The 17213-nt window shown below is 43.9% G+C and overlaps 1 protein-coding gene and 1 pseudogene across 5 annotated transcripts in view; one reads left to right on the plus strand and one right to left on the minus strand.

Moving 5' to 3' along the window:
• Positions 1-17213, minus strand: part of MDM4 (MDM4 regulator of p53) — a 55745-nt gene that overhangs the window by 26556 nt on the left and 11976 nt on the right. For all 5 annotated transcript variants that reach the window (XM_050763767.1, XM_050763777.1, XM_050763765.1 and 2 more), the window contains exons 2-4: positions 7176-7288; positions 6018-6092; positions 922-1055 (exon numbers count right to left, since the gene is read on the minus strand). In XM_050763767.1, the coding sequence (XP_050619724.1) occupies positions 922-1055; positions 6018-6092; positions 7176-7253 (287 nt within the window). In that variant the 5' untranslated portion in view covers positions 7254-7288. The remainder of the gene's footprint in view (positions 1-921; positions 1056-6017; positions 6093-7175; positions 7289-17213) is intronic.
• LOC126939206 (peflin-like) lies at positions 2044-2895 on the plus strand (annotated as a pseudogene).

Raw genomic sequence — 17213 nt, forward strand, 5'->3', positions numbered from 1 at the left:
TCCCTACTTGCTAGGATTACAGGAGCCCACCACCAAGCCCAGCTAATTTTTTGTATTTTTAGTAAGAGACAGGGTTTCACTATGTTGGCCAGGCTGGTCTCAAACTCCTGACCTCAGGTGATCCACCCACCTTGGCCTCCCAAAGTGCTGGAATTACAGGTGTGAGCCACCGCACCCAGCTAAGGGAAGTCTTAGTGTAAGACAGAATGAGCTCAGAAGCAACAGTCATCAAAAATACAGAGAAAGAGAGCTTCTAAATTACTAATTAGCTTTTGACTGTATAAGCTAATAACTTACACCCCATGCAGCTGGAGAAAAGTAACAGGTCAGGTTAGCCCTATTGTGATTCTGACTAGGCTCATCATCAACCCCCAACTGCCCAGCAATTCTACATCTCTCTCATCTGCTCACTCCTCTCTCTCCAACAATTATTTCACAAAATTCTAACCTAGTAACATCAAGCTTCCTCCTACCCAGGCCTTTACACATGGTGTTCAATCAACCTCAAACTCTCTTTCAACTAACCCCCTCTGATCAACTTCCTAATTATCGTTCAGCTTTTGGCTCAAATTTCACTTGCTCAAAAGAACACTTTCTTGACCTCTAACACTCTAAATCCCACCCACTACCTGCTTCATGTATCTCTTTTCTGTAGCACTTACCATAGAGTAGGTTTACTATGAATTAGTGTGATTATTTGACTAAGATGGGCAAGAGCATCTACTGACTCACTACTCTGTATACTCCAAGAAATCAGACTGTGTGTTGCTCATTACCGTATTCTCAGTGCCTCATAGGCTACCTAACATACATAGGCCCTTATATATTTGTTGAATAAAGCAATAAATATTAATAACCCATAGAAATTAAGTGGCTAGGTAAAAGCACCCAAAAAGATACGCAAACCCTCACTCTGTTTACCTTGGGTCTTTCACGGAGAAGCTCTGACGTCCCAGAAGTTCTCCCAAAAGATCTCCACCACAATATACCATATGCTGCTCCTGCTGATCATAAAGCTGCTTCACCATTATGTACTGACCTAAATAGTGCATGACCTGCGTGGAATAAAATACCATGTTGTGATCTGTCCAGCTGCTGCCAAAAACACAAATTCATTAGAGGAGGTAAGGTAAGTTAGTTTGCTAGAGAAAGAAATAACATATTTACAAGACTGTCAATGTTTGTGTAAGGGGTCCTACAACAGGAAAGCCACTCCCAACTACTAGGTCCACCTACTCACTGTCTTTCTGACAATTAACAGACTAAGACTTTTAAGCACAGAAATGAACTGATCTGACAATGAGAAAAAACAGTGAATTTACCTAGTATCCTCTTAAAAATTTTCTCAGATGTCCGAATAAAGAAGTCTACTACTAGAAGTAATTTGCCTGGAGTATAAAAATATTTTCCCAGTCCAGGGCACATAAACAACGACTTTAGGCTTTTGATGTGTGTTCACGTAATAATTTTTTTGGCAAATGAAGCACAATGTTTAATAAGAGTCATCAGCACTGTAAGTGAACAAAACATAAAATCCAAGTGTTTATCAAATAAAAATTTAGTCAGCTGGATGAAGTGGTTCATACCTGTAATCCCAGCACTTTGGGAGGCCAAGGCGGGCAAATTGCTTGAACCCAGGAGTTTGATACCAGCCTGGGCAACATGGCAAAACAAAAAACACAAAAAACACAAAACTTAGCCAGGTGTAGTGAGGCACGCCTATAGTCCCAGCTACTAGGAAGGCTGAGGCAGTAGGATCACTTGAACCTGGGAAGCAGAGGTTGCAGTGAGCTGAGATACCACCACTGCACTCCAGCCTGCGTGATATAGTAAGACCCTGGCTCAAAAAAAATAATTAATAAAAATCAGGAAATTCCCTTTATGAAATAGATAGAGTCAAGGTTCATAACACAAAGCTCATTGTGTAAACTCAGGCAAACTCTGCCATGCTAAATGAAGGAGATGGCATAATTCATCATAACCACTATAATGATATAAAAATCCAGACTTTACCCCTTGCCTGCGTGTGATGTTAGAATCGCCATGGCCAGCTATCTGTATGAGCAGGGCTGCCCTGGAGATGCAGGACAAGTGCCAGGAACTCCTCCGGGTAGCTACTACCCTGAACCCCTCAATAGTGGACAGCAGTATGGCAGCGTGCTACCCCCTGATGGTGGTTATGGGGGTCCTGCCCCTGGAGGGCCTTAAGGACCACCAGCTGGTAGAGGGCCCTATGCACACTTCAATCTTGGGATGTTCCCCTCTGGAACTCCAGGAGGACCATATGACGGTGCAGCTCCAGGGGCCCCTATGGTCAGCCACCTCCAAATTCCTACAGTGCCCAGCAGCCCAGGCCTTATGGACAGGGTGGCTCCCCTCCCAATATGGATGAGGCCTACTCCTGGTTCCAGTCGATGGACTCTGATCACAGTGGCTTTATCTCCATGAAGGAGGTGAAGCAGGCTCTGATCAACTGCAACTGATCCTTGTTCAATGATGAGATCTGCCTCATGATGATAAACATGCTTGACAAGACCTAATCAGGTCACATCAATGTCTACGGCTTCTCAGCCCCATGGAAATTCATCCAGCAGTGGAAGCACCTCTTCCAGCAGTTATGACAGGGACCACTCAGGCTTCATTAGCTACACAGAGCTGCAGCAAGCTCTGTCCCATATGTGCTACAACCTGAGCTCGCAGTTCACCCAGCTACTGGTCTCCGTATACTGCCCACGCTCTGCCAATCCTGTCAGGCAGCTTTATCGCTTCATCCAGGTGTGCACCCAGCTGCAGGTGCTGACAGAGGCCTTCCGAGAGAAGGACACAGCTGTACGAGGCAACATTTGGCTCAGCTTCGAGGACGTCGTCACCATGACAGCTTCTCGGACGCTATGACTCAACCCATCTGTGGAGAATGGAGTACACCAGGGACCTTTCCTGGCTTCCTAGAGTGAGAGAAGTACATGGACCTCTCTCTCCTTTCCCTGTCCCTCTTAGAAGAACATCTCCCTTGCTTGATGTAACACTGTTCCAAAACAGGATTGAGAGTCCTTTATCATAGCCACCAAAGAGTGAGGACCAGGGCTGAGGTCACACAGGTAGGGGCCTGATGGAGGAGAGGATGAAAGCTGAATGTCCTGATGGCCATGAGCAGTTGAGAGGCACAGCCTGGCACCAGGAGCAGGAGATTCTGGTCCTTGTAATGGAGTTAGTGTCCAGTCAGCTGAGCTCCACCCTGATGCCAGTGGTGAGTGTTCATCGGCCTGTTACCATTAGCACCTGTGTTCCCTCACCAGGCCATCCTGTCACATGAGCCCATTTTCTCCAAAGTGGAATCTGACCAAGCATGAGAGAGATCTGCCCATGGGACCAGTGGCTTGGATTCCACCACACCCATAAATCCTTGGGTGTTAACTTCTAGCTGCCTGGGGCTGGCCCTGCTCAGACAAATCTGCTCCCTAAGCCTCTCTGGCCAGGCGGCCAGGTTGCTGCCTCCACAGCTGGGACCCCTCACTTGCCTGCCATGCTCTGCTCGGCTTCGATCTCCAGGGGACAGTGGTCACTTCTCCCTGCCAAAACTTTTTTTAATTTGCATTTTTTTCATTTTGGGCCAAAAGTTCAGTGAAATTGTAAGCTTCAATAAAAGCATAAAACTAAAAAAAAAAAAAAAAAAAAAAAAAAAAAAAAAAAAAAAAAATCCAGACTTTAATAAGTTTGGGGAAAAAAAGGTTTTATGTGTCAAAATTTTCAGAGATATACTCCAAAATGATAAGCTTAATTTAAAATCGTAAAAGTGGGCCGGGCGCGGTGGCTCAAGCCTGTAATCCCAGCACTTTGGGAGGCCGAGACGGGCGAATCACGAGGTCAGGAGATCGAGACCATCCTGGTTAATACGGTGAAACCCCGTCTCTACTGAAAAGTACAAAAAACTAGCCGGGCGAGGTGGCGGGCGCCTGTAGTCCCAGCTACTTGGGAGGCTGAGGCAGGAGAATGGTGTGAACTCGGGAGGCGGAGCTTGCAGTGAGCTGAGATCTGGCCACTGCACTCCAGCCTGGGCGACAGAGCGAGACTCCGTCTCAAAAAAAAAAAAAAGAAAAAAAAAAAATCGTAAAAGTGATACAGGTATTCTAAAAAATCAGATATGCCTCCAGATTTGTTGCCTTGAGAAGTGTATGGTTTTGGAGTCTGGCAGTGTTGATAGGTGTGAAGGTTTTAAGTTTGAAAAAAAAAAAAAAAAAAGCTTGATAATTTTGTTTCTTCTCTTTAGGAAGGGTTAGATATCTACCCCACCAAATGAAAGCAGTTCCAATAGATTAACATCTTAATACTGAGTCTTTTCCACTTAAAGAATACAATTTGTTTTTTAAAAAACTTCAGAAGCTAAATAAGTTATCTAAACGCGTGTTTAAAATAACTCACAGTGAGGCCGGGCGCGGTGGCTCAAGCCTGTAATCCCAGCACTTTGGGAGGCCGAGGCGGGTGGATCACGAGGTCAGGAGATCGAGACCATCCTGGCTAACATGGTGAAACCCCGTCTCTACTAAAAATACAAAAAACTAGCCGGGCGTGGTGGCGGGCGCCTGTAGTCCCAGCTACTCGGAGGCTGAGGCAGGAGAATGGCGTGAACCCAGGAGGCGGAGCTTGCAGTGAGCCGAGATCGCGCCACTGCACTCCAGCCTGGGCGACAGAGCGAGACTCCGCCTCAAAAAAAAAAAAAAAAAAAAAAAAAAAAAAAAAAAAATAACTCACAGTGCTCAGAAGAGTGTCTGACACTTTTTTTTTTTTTGAGACAGCGTTTCGCTCCTGTTGCCCAGGATGGAATTGAATGGCGCAATCTCGGCACACCACAACCTCCGCCTCCCAGGTTCGAGCAATTCTCCTGCTTCAGCCTCCCGAGTAGCTGGGATTACAACCATGCCCGGCTACTTTTGTATTTTTAGTAGAGACAGGGTTTCTCCATGTTGGTCAGCTGGTCTCGAACTCCTAACCTCAGGTGATCCGCCCACCTTGGCCTTGCAAAGTGCTGGGATTACAGGTGTGAGCCACCACATCTGATACATTTATAATGAAAACGACTTCATTTAATTCCTGCCTCAAAATATAGCCTGTAAATCAGACAGTGTCTTTTTTTTTTTTTTTTTTTTTGAGACAGAGTCTCTCATTCTATCAACCAAGCTGGAGTGCATCTCATTGCAACCTTCACCTTCCGGGTTCAAGCGATCCTCCCTCCTCAGTCTCCCAAGTAGCTGCTGGGACTAAACAAGCAGACCACCAAGCCCACCCAATTTTTTTTTTTTTTTTTTTTTTTTTTTTTTTAAGAGACGGGGTTTCATCATGTTGCCCAGGCTGGTCTCAAAATCCTGGGTTCACGCAATCCATCCACCTCAGCCTCCCAAAATACTGGGATTACAGGCGTAAGCCATGGTGCCAGGCCCGGTGTCTTTTTAATCTTTACTTGCTCTACATTTTAATTCTACGATCAATGAATTAATGGTTCATCTTATGTTTATCTTATAACACACTTCAAAAGAAAGGAAATATGATGTTCAACTTAACAGTCTTTAAAACAGAGTAAAAGTTGCCCCTCTGATACCTCAGGAGAAGAACTTCCTTTCTTAGGCCTGATTTCAAAACTACATATTCACTGGCTGCTATTTCTCAAATGTTCTTAAAATGGAGAATCTGGCTGGGCGAGGTGGCTCATGCTTGTAATCCCAGCACTTTGGGAGGCTGAGGCGGGTAGATCACGAGGTCAGGAGATCGAGACCATCCTGGCTAACATGGTGAAACCCAGTCTCGACTAAAAATACAAAAAATTAGCCGGGCGTGGTGGCAGGTGCCTGTAATCCCAGTACTCAGGAGGCTGAGGAAGGAGAACGGCGTGAACCCAGGAGGCGGAGCTTGCAGTGAGCCGAGATCGCACCACTGCACTCCAGCCTGGGCAACAGAGCGAGACTCCCATCTCAAAAAAAAAAAAAAAAAAAAAAAAAAAAAGATAATTTTATTTGATGGCTTACCTCTTTAACAGTGAACATTTCACCTTGCGCACCTGCTGCATGCAAAATCTTCAAAAGTGGCAGTTTTGGTCGTACCTGATATAAACATAAAATAAATGTGCTATTTACATTTCAAGTAGGTTTCTGAAACTATGGAACAAGAGACCCTCTTTAAATAGGTCCCCCCGCTTTTGTTTTTTGAGGCAAGGTCTTGCTCTGTTGCCTTGGCTGGAGTACAGTGGTGTGATCACAGGTCACTGCAGCCTCAACCTCCCAGACTCAACTGATCCTCCCACTTCAGCCTCCAGAGTAGCTGGGACTACAGGTACATGCCACCACACCTGGGTAATTTTTGTTTTTTTTGGTAGAGAGGTGGTTTCACCATGTTTCCCTGGCTGGTCTCAAACCCCTGGGCTCAAGAGACCTGCCTACCTCCGCCTCCCAAAGTGCTGGGATTATAGGCATGAGCCACCTCACCCAGCACAACCCCCACCTCCCCTACTTTTTTAAAAAAAGAGACAAGGTCTCACTCTCTTGCCCAGCCTGGGTGCAGTGGTTGTGATCATAATTCACTGCAGCTTCAAACTCCTGGGCTCAAGTGATCATCCCGTCTCAGCCTCCCAAGTAGCTAGAACTAAAGGCACACCCCACTGCACCTAGCTAATTTTTTCTTTTAGAAATGTTTTGTAGAGGCCGGGCGCGGTGGCTCACGCCTGTAATCCCAGCACTTTGGGAGGCCGAGGCGGGCGGATCACAAGGTCAGGAGATCAAGACCACGGTGAAACCCCGTCTCTACTAAAAATACAAAAAATTAGCCGGGCGCGGTTGTGGGCGCATGTAGTCCCAGCTACTCGGGAGGCTGAGGCAGGAGAATGGCGTGAACCCGGGAGGCGGAGCTTGCAGTGAGCCGAGATCGCGCCACTGCACTCCAGCCTGGGCGACAGAGCGAGACTCCGTCTCAAAAATAAAAAAAAAATTTAAAAAAAAGAAATGTTTTGTAGAGACACAGGTCTCATTATGTTGCCAAGGCTGGTCTCAAACACCTGGCTTCAAGTGAGCTTTCTGCCTCGACTTCTCAAAGTGCTGGGATTACAGTCATGAGACAGTTAAACTTAAAAAAAAAAAAAAAAAAAAAAAAAAAAAAAAAAAAAAAAACTAGGAATACCCAAAATGATTTACCTGATTGATTTGTCCAGGAGAGATCCTGCAAGCACTGTCAGATGTTGAACACTGGGCAGAGGTGGAAAATGATGTCATTTTGGCAGGGAAGAAACTGCAGTCTGTTGGTAAAACTAAATAGAAAAAAAAAATTTATAAAATCTATTCTAATGTAGAAAATTCCCTATTTAGCATTCACACAAGGCAACCAGGAGAAATAAAAGCCACATATGACACATATAATGGAGCACCCTACACAAATGCTGTATACCCTCACTGAGGTTCTGCCTATCTTCTGACCACTTTCTAGTTCAGATTTAATTAAGAGTAAGAATTGTCCAAGCTTCTCTCAGGTGAAGCCTGAAACAGAAACAGTTACAGGCATGCTCCAACCTCCAACTGATGTTAATGAGTAAACTGTTTTATTTGAAAGTCAAATCATTTATCTCCCCAATGGTTATCAGGTAGAGCACTCTCTAGATGCAGGACTGGGGATTTACCAAGGTAAGTCACAGGTTTTAAGATTCCAACAGGACTTCTAGGAAAACCTCTACAACATGTTGGAACATGTCTTGACAAAGGATCACAGAAAACTAAGAGTCAACACTTTAAGTACCAGTTAAAACAGCTTTTAAAAGTACCAACCCCAGAAAAAAACATAGCAATTACAAACCTACAAAACAGGTTAAACCAAGATGGACATACATCATCAAAGAAAAGATGTAGCATGAACTGAAATACAGAGTAAAGTTCAATGAAAATCTTTCACCTACCTTTTATCCTTAAAAAAACAAAAGCTACAGAGAAGGAAGATAGATTTTTTATTTTATTTATTTATTTAGAGACAGAGTCTCACTGTCCCCCAGGCTGAAGCGCAATGGTGCAATCTCGGCTCACTGCAACCTCCGCTTCTTGGGTTCAAGCGATTCTCCTGCCTCAGCCTCCTGAGTAGCTGGGATTACAGGCACACGCCACCACGCCCAGCTCATTACTGTATTTTTTTTTTTTTTTTGAGACGTAGTCTCGCTCTCTCAGGCTGGAAAGCAGTGGCACGATCTCCGCTCACTGCAAGCTCTATCGCCTCCCGGGTTCACGCCATTCTCCTGCCTCAGCCTCCTGAGAAGCGGGGACTACAGGCGCCCACCACCACGCCTGGCTAATTTTTTTGTATTTTTAGTAGAGACGGGGTTTCACCGTGTTCACCAGGATGGTCTCAATCTCCTGACCTTGTGATCTGCCTGCCTCAGCCTCCCAAAGTGCTGGGATTACAGGCGTGAGCCACCGCAACCGGCCTCATTACTGTATTTTTAGTAGAGACAGGGTTTCACCCTGTTGATCAGGCTGGTCTCGAACTCCTGACCTCGTGATCTGCCCACCTCGGCCTCCCAAAGTGCTAGGAACAGGCGTGAGCCACCAGGCCCAGCCAGAAAATAGATTTCTAAATAAACTTGTTTTCCTTCATTTACACCTTTTTCTAACAAAAGGCAACAATTATTAAAATTGATGATTAACAAGCCACATCAGGGAAGGGGTAAATGGAGCCTAGAAAGACAATCAATAGGCCAGGTGCAGTGGCTCACACCTGTATTCCTAACACTTTGGGAAGCTAAGATGGGCAGATCACCTGAGGTCAGGAATTCGAGATGTAGCATATAATAAATTCCTTTTCAAAGGTTTTAGCCTGTAAATTGTTAAGTACAATGAGTTCTGAGATCCTCTCCAAAAAACCAATGTATCACTATGTTCAGCTCCCCTGTTCTTTGTTCTTCATTTAAAACTTTAAAAGTTTAACTTCCTCGTTCTCTTTGTCTCCTTGCCCCTAGTTTCAGTAAACAACCCCCTCCCAGCTTCTATCACCTGCTTCGTCCTGAGTCACTCCTGGTCACCACCCTTGACCTGAGTCATCCTGAGTCACCTGTTCTGTAATCATCCTTCCCGCCAAACAACTGACCCAGCCACACCAGCTCGTACCCCTGCTCTCTTTAAAATAGGCCATCAGTATTAGCTTAGACTGTGCAGTCCAACCCTAGCCAACAGGGGAACGACACAGCAGTAGGGGCTACCTGTGTCAGGGATAAGAACCCCTTCCCCTCCCTTGTTCAGGTGTGCTCTCACCACTGCTTCACCCATGAGATGCACCCTTCTATAGAGGTAAAATTGCCTTGCTGAGAAAATTAAATTTATGTTTGAGTGATATTTCATTTGCAGCATCGAAAATTTATTTATAACAAAGGCCAGACTGGGCAACAGGGCGAAACCCTGTCTCTACTAAAAATACAACAACTAGTTGGGCATGGCACTTGCCTGCAATCCCAACTACTAAGGAGGCTGAGGCATGAGAATCGCTTGAACCCGCAAGGTGGAGGTTGCAGTGAGCCAAGACTGGGTCACTGCACTCCAGCCTGGGCGACAGGGCGAGACCATATCTCGGGAAAAAAAAAAAAAAAATTTTGGCCACGCCCAGCCAAAAAAATTTTTTTTAAGACTATCAGCCAGGCACGCTGAGGTCAGGAGTTCAAGACCAGCCTGGCCAACATGGAGATGTAGCCCATCTCTACTAAAGCTACAAAAATTAGCCGGGCGTGGTGGCACATGCCTGTAATCCCAGCTACTTGGGAGGTTGCTGAGGCAGGATAATCGCTTGAACCTGGGAGGTGGAGGTTGCCATGAGCTGAGATCGCGCCATTGCACTTCAGCCTGGGTGACAAGAGTGAAACTCCATCTCAAAAAAAAAAAAAGGACAATCAATAAATACACTGGCTGAAGATAACAAGATCCCTTATGCTTCTGAAAAGGTTTATAGCTGTAACAAAGTATAAATTCCTCCCTCTCCCATTACCTTACTCTGCTATAAAATAAGAAGTTAAATAGGAAACAAGCACAATTTAAAATTTAGAAGTGGGCCAGGCATGGTGGCTCACACCTGTAATCCCAGCACTTTGGGATTGTACTCCCCAGCCGAGGCAGGCGGATCATGAGGTCAAGAGATCAAGACCATTCTGGCCAAAATGGTGAAACCCCGTCTCTACTAAAAATACAAAAATTAGCCAGGTGTGGTGGCACATGCTTGTAGTCCCAGCTACTCAGGAGGTTGAGACAGGAGAATCGCCTGAACTTGGGAGGCAGAGGTTGCAGTAAGCCGAGATCGCGCCACTGCACTACCAGCCTGGTGACAGAGCAAGATTCTGTCTCAAAAAAAAAAAAAAAATTTGAAAGCTGGCTTTTAATAGATGGCTGTTGATCTCATCACCTACTTCCTCATTCATTTTTTTTGTGTGTGAGATAGGGTCTCACTGTGTCACCCAGGCAGGAATGCAGTGGCACAATCACAGCTCACTGCAGCCTTTCAACCTCCTGGGCTCAAGCAATACTCCCACTTCAGCCTCCCAAGTAGTTGGGACTACAGGTGCATGCCACCATGCCTAGCTAATTTATTTTTTGTAGAGACGGGGTCTTGCTATGTTGCCCAGGCTGGTCTCAAATTCCTGGGCTCAAGTGATCCTCCTGCTTCAGCCTCCCAAAGTGCTGTAAACCCTGGGATTCCAGGCATGGGCCACCACTCCCAGCCTGCCCTCTAGTTCTTATCCTTCTTTTTGTCTCTGCTCAAGTGACAGTCTGTCAACAAGGCATCATATGAACACCCATTTTTTAAACTACAACTCCCAACCGCTTGTATTCCCTATCTGCTTCCCTGCTTTATTTTTCCCTACCAACCTTTTTACCAACCAAAACACCATATATTTTAATTATTTATTATGTAAAACATAAACTACAAGTGAACAGAAATTTGTAACTGTTAATTCATACGTTCCCAGTGTCTAAATCTGACAACTACATACATGGTAGAGCAACATGGCAGATAAACATTAATTATAATGTGCAGATGGTTTCCAAAAATGGCTCCCAATGAACCACGTTCCCTAACTGGCCCTATGACTTAATAAACAGAATGCAGCAGGTGATAATGTGACAATTCCAGGCCTGGCAGGCTTATGGCTTTGTAATTTTGGAGGTGCTTGAAATCTGGCTACTCTACTAGAGACTACACAAAAAGGCTAAAAGGAGAGGGAGATGCAGTTGCCCAGCTGAGCCCAGACTTTTAGCCATACCTCCAAAGCACCACACATCTTCCAGCCCCAGTTGCCACCTGACTACAACAAAGCACTTACTCAACGGTCTTGAGGTGTCCTTAAAAAAAAAAAAAAACACAACAAAGCACCACACACGTTCCAGCCTCAGCTGTCACCTGACTTACAGTTGCATGACAAACCACAAGACCACCAGAACTATCCAACTCAGCCCATCACCCCACTGAATGAAAAATAAATAAAATGACTGTTTCGACTCACTAAGTTTTGGGGTGGTTTATTCCACAGCATTAGATAATTGAAACAAATGGTAAAGACTCATCAAGGCTACTATGTACCAGGCACACATATAAACCCATTTAATGCCAAAATAGCCCTATTATGTAGATATTATCCTTATTTTACAGATCAGGAAAGAGAAACAGAAATTATTTGTCCAAGATCACCCAATGAGTAAGTTGTTGGAGTCAAGATTTCAAACTCAGACAAGCACTAACATCCCCATTTAGCAGCATTTTTCCACATTAGATCTCAAGTACACAGAATTAATCATAATTCTTTTATTCAAGACATACTCTGATTATTCATCCACACATGGCCCATTTTACTTATTTTTACCTTTTTATTTTCATAATTTTTTTGAGATAGGGTATTGTTCTGTCACCCAGGCTGGAGTGCAGTGGCACAAACATAGCTCACTGCCACCTCGACCTCCTGGGCTCAAGCAATCCTCCCACCTCAGTCTCCTGATTATCTGGGACTACAGGCATGCGCCACCATACCTGGCTAATTTTTTTTTAATTTTTTTGTAGAGACAGAGTTTTGCTATATTGCCCAGGCTAGTCTCAAGTGATTCTCTCAACGAAAGTGTTGGGATTACAGGCATGAGCCACCAACCCTGGCCTGGATTATTTTGAATAACGCAGTAATCATCCACAAACTACGACTCTGACGACAACCTACATTTAACCATAATATCCCCCATCCCATTTTTCTGCCTTCCTGCAATAATCATCCTGAATCCTATTGTTTTCATTTCCCTTGCTTTCCTTTTTATATATTTTACTGCATCAAAATGGATTTCTAAAAAGTATTTTTAGTTTACTCTATTTAAAAAAAAAAAAAAAAAAGCAGGGATGTTATATGTAATTTGGGAAATTTTGTTCCACTAACACAGATTAATTCCTACTGTCATGTCAAAATTCATTTTTTATAGATTTTTGTTATTGTGGTAAACTACACATACTAAAATTTACCATTTTAACCTTTTTTTTTTTTTTTTTTTTAATGATAGGGTCTCACTCTGTTACCCAGGCTCACTGTAACCTCGAACTCCTAGGCTCAACTCCTCAACTCCTGCCTCAGCCTCCCAAGTGGCTAGGACTATAGGTGGGCACCAGCTCACTTCAGTACTTTTTTTTGTTTTGTTTTGTGTGTCTAGACAGGGTCTCACTATATCGCTCAGGCTGCTCTCAAACTACTGGCCTCAAACAATCTCCCGCCTCGGCCTCCCAAAGCCCTGGGAATACAGGCATGAGCCACTGTACCCAACTCATTCTATCCATTTATAAGTGTTCAATTAAGTGACACTAAGTATATTCCTAATGTTGCACAACCATCACCACTACCCGTCTCCAGAACTCCCTCATATCCCAAACTGAAACTCTGTACTCATTAAATAGTTCCCCCATTAGCTCCCTCTCTAGCACCTGGTAACCACCATTCTACTTTGTCTCTATGAATTTGCCTATTCTAGGTACCTGATACAGGTAAAATTATACAATATTTGTCCTTTTTATGTCTGGCTTATTTCACTTAGTATGTTTTCAAGATTCATCCTTGTAACACATTTTCGTTCATTTTTCATTTATTTTGACTTTTGTACAATATCCTTGCATGTGATATACATTTGAGTTGTTTTTAGGCTTTTACTGTTATGAACAGTGCTACGGGCTGAATATCCCTACTGGAAATGTTTGGGACCAGAAGTGTTTCCAGTTCTGGATTTTTTCAGATTCTGAAGTATTTGCATTATACTTACTGGCTGAGTATCTCTAATCCAAAAGTCCAAAACCCAAAATCCAAAACGCTCCAATGAGCATTTCCTTTGAACATCATGTCAGAGTTCAAACGAAGTTTCAGATTTTGGAGGACTTCAGATTTTCAAATTTAGGATGCTCAGTCTTATATTAACGTTCTTGTACATGGCTTAAGCAATCTTTTACTCCCTTTTGTGGTTTGAATATTCCCACTGTGGCAGTATTGAGAGGTATGGCCTGTAAGAGGTAGCTAGACTTTGGGGTTTTTAATCTGATTTGTCAATTTTTACCTTTAACTGGTAAGTTTAGTTCACTTAGTGTAACTGATATATATGGATGTTTCTATCATCTTATAATTTAACATTTTATTTTATTCTATGTTTCTTTTTGATATGTCACTACCTTTTTAAAAACCTGTATGTCTCCCTGCTAATAAGAATTGTAGACTGGGTGTGGTGACTCATGCTTGTAATTCCAGCACTTTGGGAAGCCGAGGCAGGCGGATCACTTGAGTCCAGCAGTTCAAGACCAGCCTGGACAACATGGCCAAACTTCACCTCTACAAAAAAATATAAAAATTAGCCCCGCATGGTGGAGCACACCTGTGGTCCCAGCTACTCAGGAGGCTGAGATGGGAGGATCACTTGAGCCTGGGGAGCTGAGGCCGCAGTGAGTGGTGATCACGTCACTGCACTCCAGCCTAGGTGACAGACAAGACCCTGTCAAAAAAAAAAAAAAAGAAAGAAAGAAAGAAAAGGCTGGGCATGGTGGCTCATGCCTGTATTCCCAGCACTTTGGGAGGCCAAGGTGGGTGGATCACAAGGTCAGGAGTTCAAGACCAGCCTGGTCAGCATGGTGAAACCCTGTCTCTACTAAAAAAAAAAAAAAAAAAAAAAAAAAAAATTAGCTGGTCATGATGGTGTGCGCCTGTAATCCCAGCCACTTGGGAGACTGAGGCAGGAGAATTGCTTGAACCTGGAGGGTGCAGTGAGCCAAGATCACATCACTGCACTCCAGCCTGGGCAACAGACTCCGTCTCAAAAGAAAAAAAGAATTTTAGCATAATATAATACGGACTTTAAATTCTGAGGTAGATATATTTTTTGTCCTTTTTTTTTTTTCTGCCTTAGACTTTAAGACAATAAACAAGACCAAGGAATCAGATAATCTTTACTTCATATATTTATTGTAACAGTTCTCAGGTTTGAGTATCTCACTACCTCATCCAGCACTGTTTTCAATGCAGGTCTTTTGTGTACAAAGTTCCAAGACCTCATATACCTAAGAATATTTTTATCATTCCCTCCTATTTAAATTTACGTGGTTGACTATAAAATTCTAGTTTGCCCTTTAATATTGTGAAAACACTTGTCTTCTTGCATTCAGTGATGTTGTTGAAAACCCTGACGTCAATTCAGTTTTGCTCCTTTGTATATGATCTTTTCTGAGGCCCCTACAGATTGTATTTTGCTTTGATATTCTTAAATTTGACTATAATGTGTCTAAGACTGAGTTTCCTTATCTCTCATCCTTAGCACTGTAAGAGATCTTTGAATCTGAGGTATTTCATCATTTTTTTTATTATAAAGGAGTTACTCCATTATTTCTTAAAACACTTCCTCTTTATTTTTATTTCTCAAAGACTTGTATTATTCAGATGTCAGTGCCTCTATACCTACTCTTCTTATCTCTTAGTTTTTCATTTATATTTTCTCTTTCTTTGTTCTAGGAGATTTTCTCGTTCTAGAATTCTAACTCATTCCTCAGTTGTATCCATTCTGTTATTTATTCCATCTGTGATTCCATAGCATTAGAGATGGAATAAATAACAGAATGGATACAGATGTTTTGAGACAGGGTCTCACTCTGTCACCCAGGTTGGACTGCAGTGCCATGATCATGGCTTACTGCAACCTCAACTTCCCCAGCTCAAGCAAGTCTCCCACTTTAGCCTCTGGACTAGCTGAGACTACAGGCAAGTACCACCTAACCCGACTAGTTTTTTTTTTTTTAATGTTCCCCAAACTGGTCTCAAATTCTGAGCCAAAGCAATCCTTCTCAGCCTCCCAAAGTGCTGGGATTACAGGCATGAGCCACCATGCCAGGCCAATGTTCTTTATTTCAACCACCATATTTTTTTCTTTTATATATATACATATATATATATACATTTTTTTTTTTTTTTTTGAGACGGAGTTTCGCTCGTTGCCCAGGTTGGAGTGCAATGGCGCACAATCCTGGCCCACCGCAACCTCCGCCTCTTGGGTTCAAACGATTCTCCTGCCTCAGTCTCCCAAGTAGCTGGGATTACAGGCATGTGCCATCATGCCCAGCTAACTTTATATTTTTAGTAGAGATGGGGTTTCTCTATGTTGGTCAGGCTGGTCTCGAGCTCCCGACTTCAGGTGATCCGCTCACCTTGGCCCAGCCTGCCAAAAGCATTTTAAAAAGAAAAAAAATACTATAGTGTCAGGCCCTGCTCAAATGCTTGCTACTGCTGTAAAGATAAACACGTGGTCTAGCCCCTCAGCACATTTCCAGTCTTACCTTGTACTGTTTGGTCATAGCTTGAGCCTCAGCCACACTGATCTTTTAATTTCTCAAACGGCCTTTGCACAAATTGCTCCTTCATTTGGAGCACTGAGTTCTGTACAAAACTGATTCATCTTTTTTTTTTTTTTTTTTTTTTTTTTTGAGACGGAGCCTCCCTCTGTCGCCCAGGCTGGAGCACAGTGGCGTGATCTCGGCTCACTGCAAGCTCCACCTCCCGGGTTCCCGCCATTCTCCTGCCTCAGCCTCCCAAGTATCTGGGACTACAGGCGCCCGCCACCACGCCTGGCTAATTTTTTGTATTTTTTTTAGTAGAGATGGGGTTTCACCGTGTTAGCCAGGTTGGTCTCGATCTCCTGACCTCGTGATCTGCCCACCTCGGCCTCCCAAAGTGCTGGGATTATAGGCTTGAGCCACCGCGCCTGGCCAAAACTGATTCCTCTTAAACCTTCAAGTCTCAGGTTAAATGTCACCTCTTCAACAGTCATCAAGACATTCCAGGCCGGGAGCAGTGGCTCACACCTGTAATCCCAGCACTTGTAGGAGGCCAAGGCGGGCAGATTGAGGCCAAGAGTTCAAGACCACCCTGGCCAACATAGTGAAAACCCATCTCTACTGAAAATACAAAAATTAACTGGGCTTGGTGGCACATGCCTGTAATCCAGCTACTTGCGTGGCTGAGGCAGAAGAATCGCTTGAACCCAGGAGACGGAGGTTGCAGTGAGCCAAGATCATACCATTTCACTCCAGTGGCAGGGGCAGAGGATGCTAAAACCATTTGAGTGAAAAGTTGGGGTGGAAAGAAAACATGTGGAGTAGGCTGACCATTCCACCATCCCCAACACCTTATCACTAAAAGAGGGTCATTCACACACCATATACTATCTGATTTTGAAGCAACAAGAAACCAGCATACCACCTATTAAGTATTCCTGACCAAAAGATAAATAATTCAAATTGAGATCTACCTACTAACTGCAAGTTACTAGGCAAAATGGAGAGCAAGCAGTTAATCAGTCAAATCCAGAATGTAGGAGTTCTACAGGACCTGGGAAGGCAGGGAAGATTAAAGTGGGGGGATTGTTACAGAACCTTAAAAAACCAACTGCGGCTGGCAGGTAGTGCCTGTAGTCCCAATTATTCCGGAAGGCTGAGGCAGGAGGATCCCTAGAGTCCAGGAGTTTCAGGCTGTAGTGTGCGATGATCAAACCTGTGAATAGCCACTGCACTCCCGCCTGATCACACAGTGAGACTTCATCTCTTTTTTTTTTTTCAGACAGGCTCTCACGCTGTCGCCTAAGCTAAAGTGCAGTGGCTCCATCCCCGCTTGCTGCAGCTTTCACCTCCTGGGCTCAAGAGATCCTCCCACCTCAGTCTCTCGG

Source organism: Macaca thibetana, chromosome 1, assembly GCF_024542745.1.
Source record: "Macaca thibetana thibetana isolate TM-01 chromosome 1, ASM2454274v1, whole genome shotgun sequence".
NCBI classification, from domain to species: domain Eukaryota; kingdom Metazoa; phylum Chordata; class Mammalia; order Primates; family Cercopithecidae; genus Macaca; species Macaca thibetana.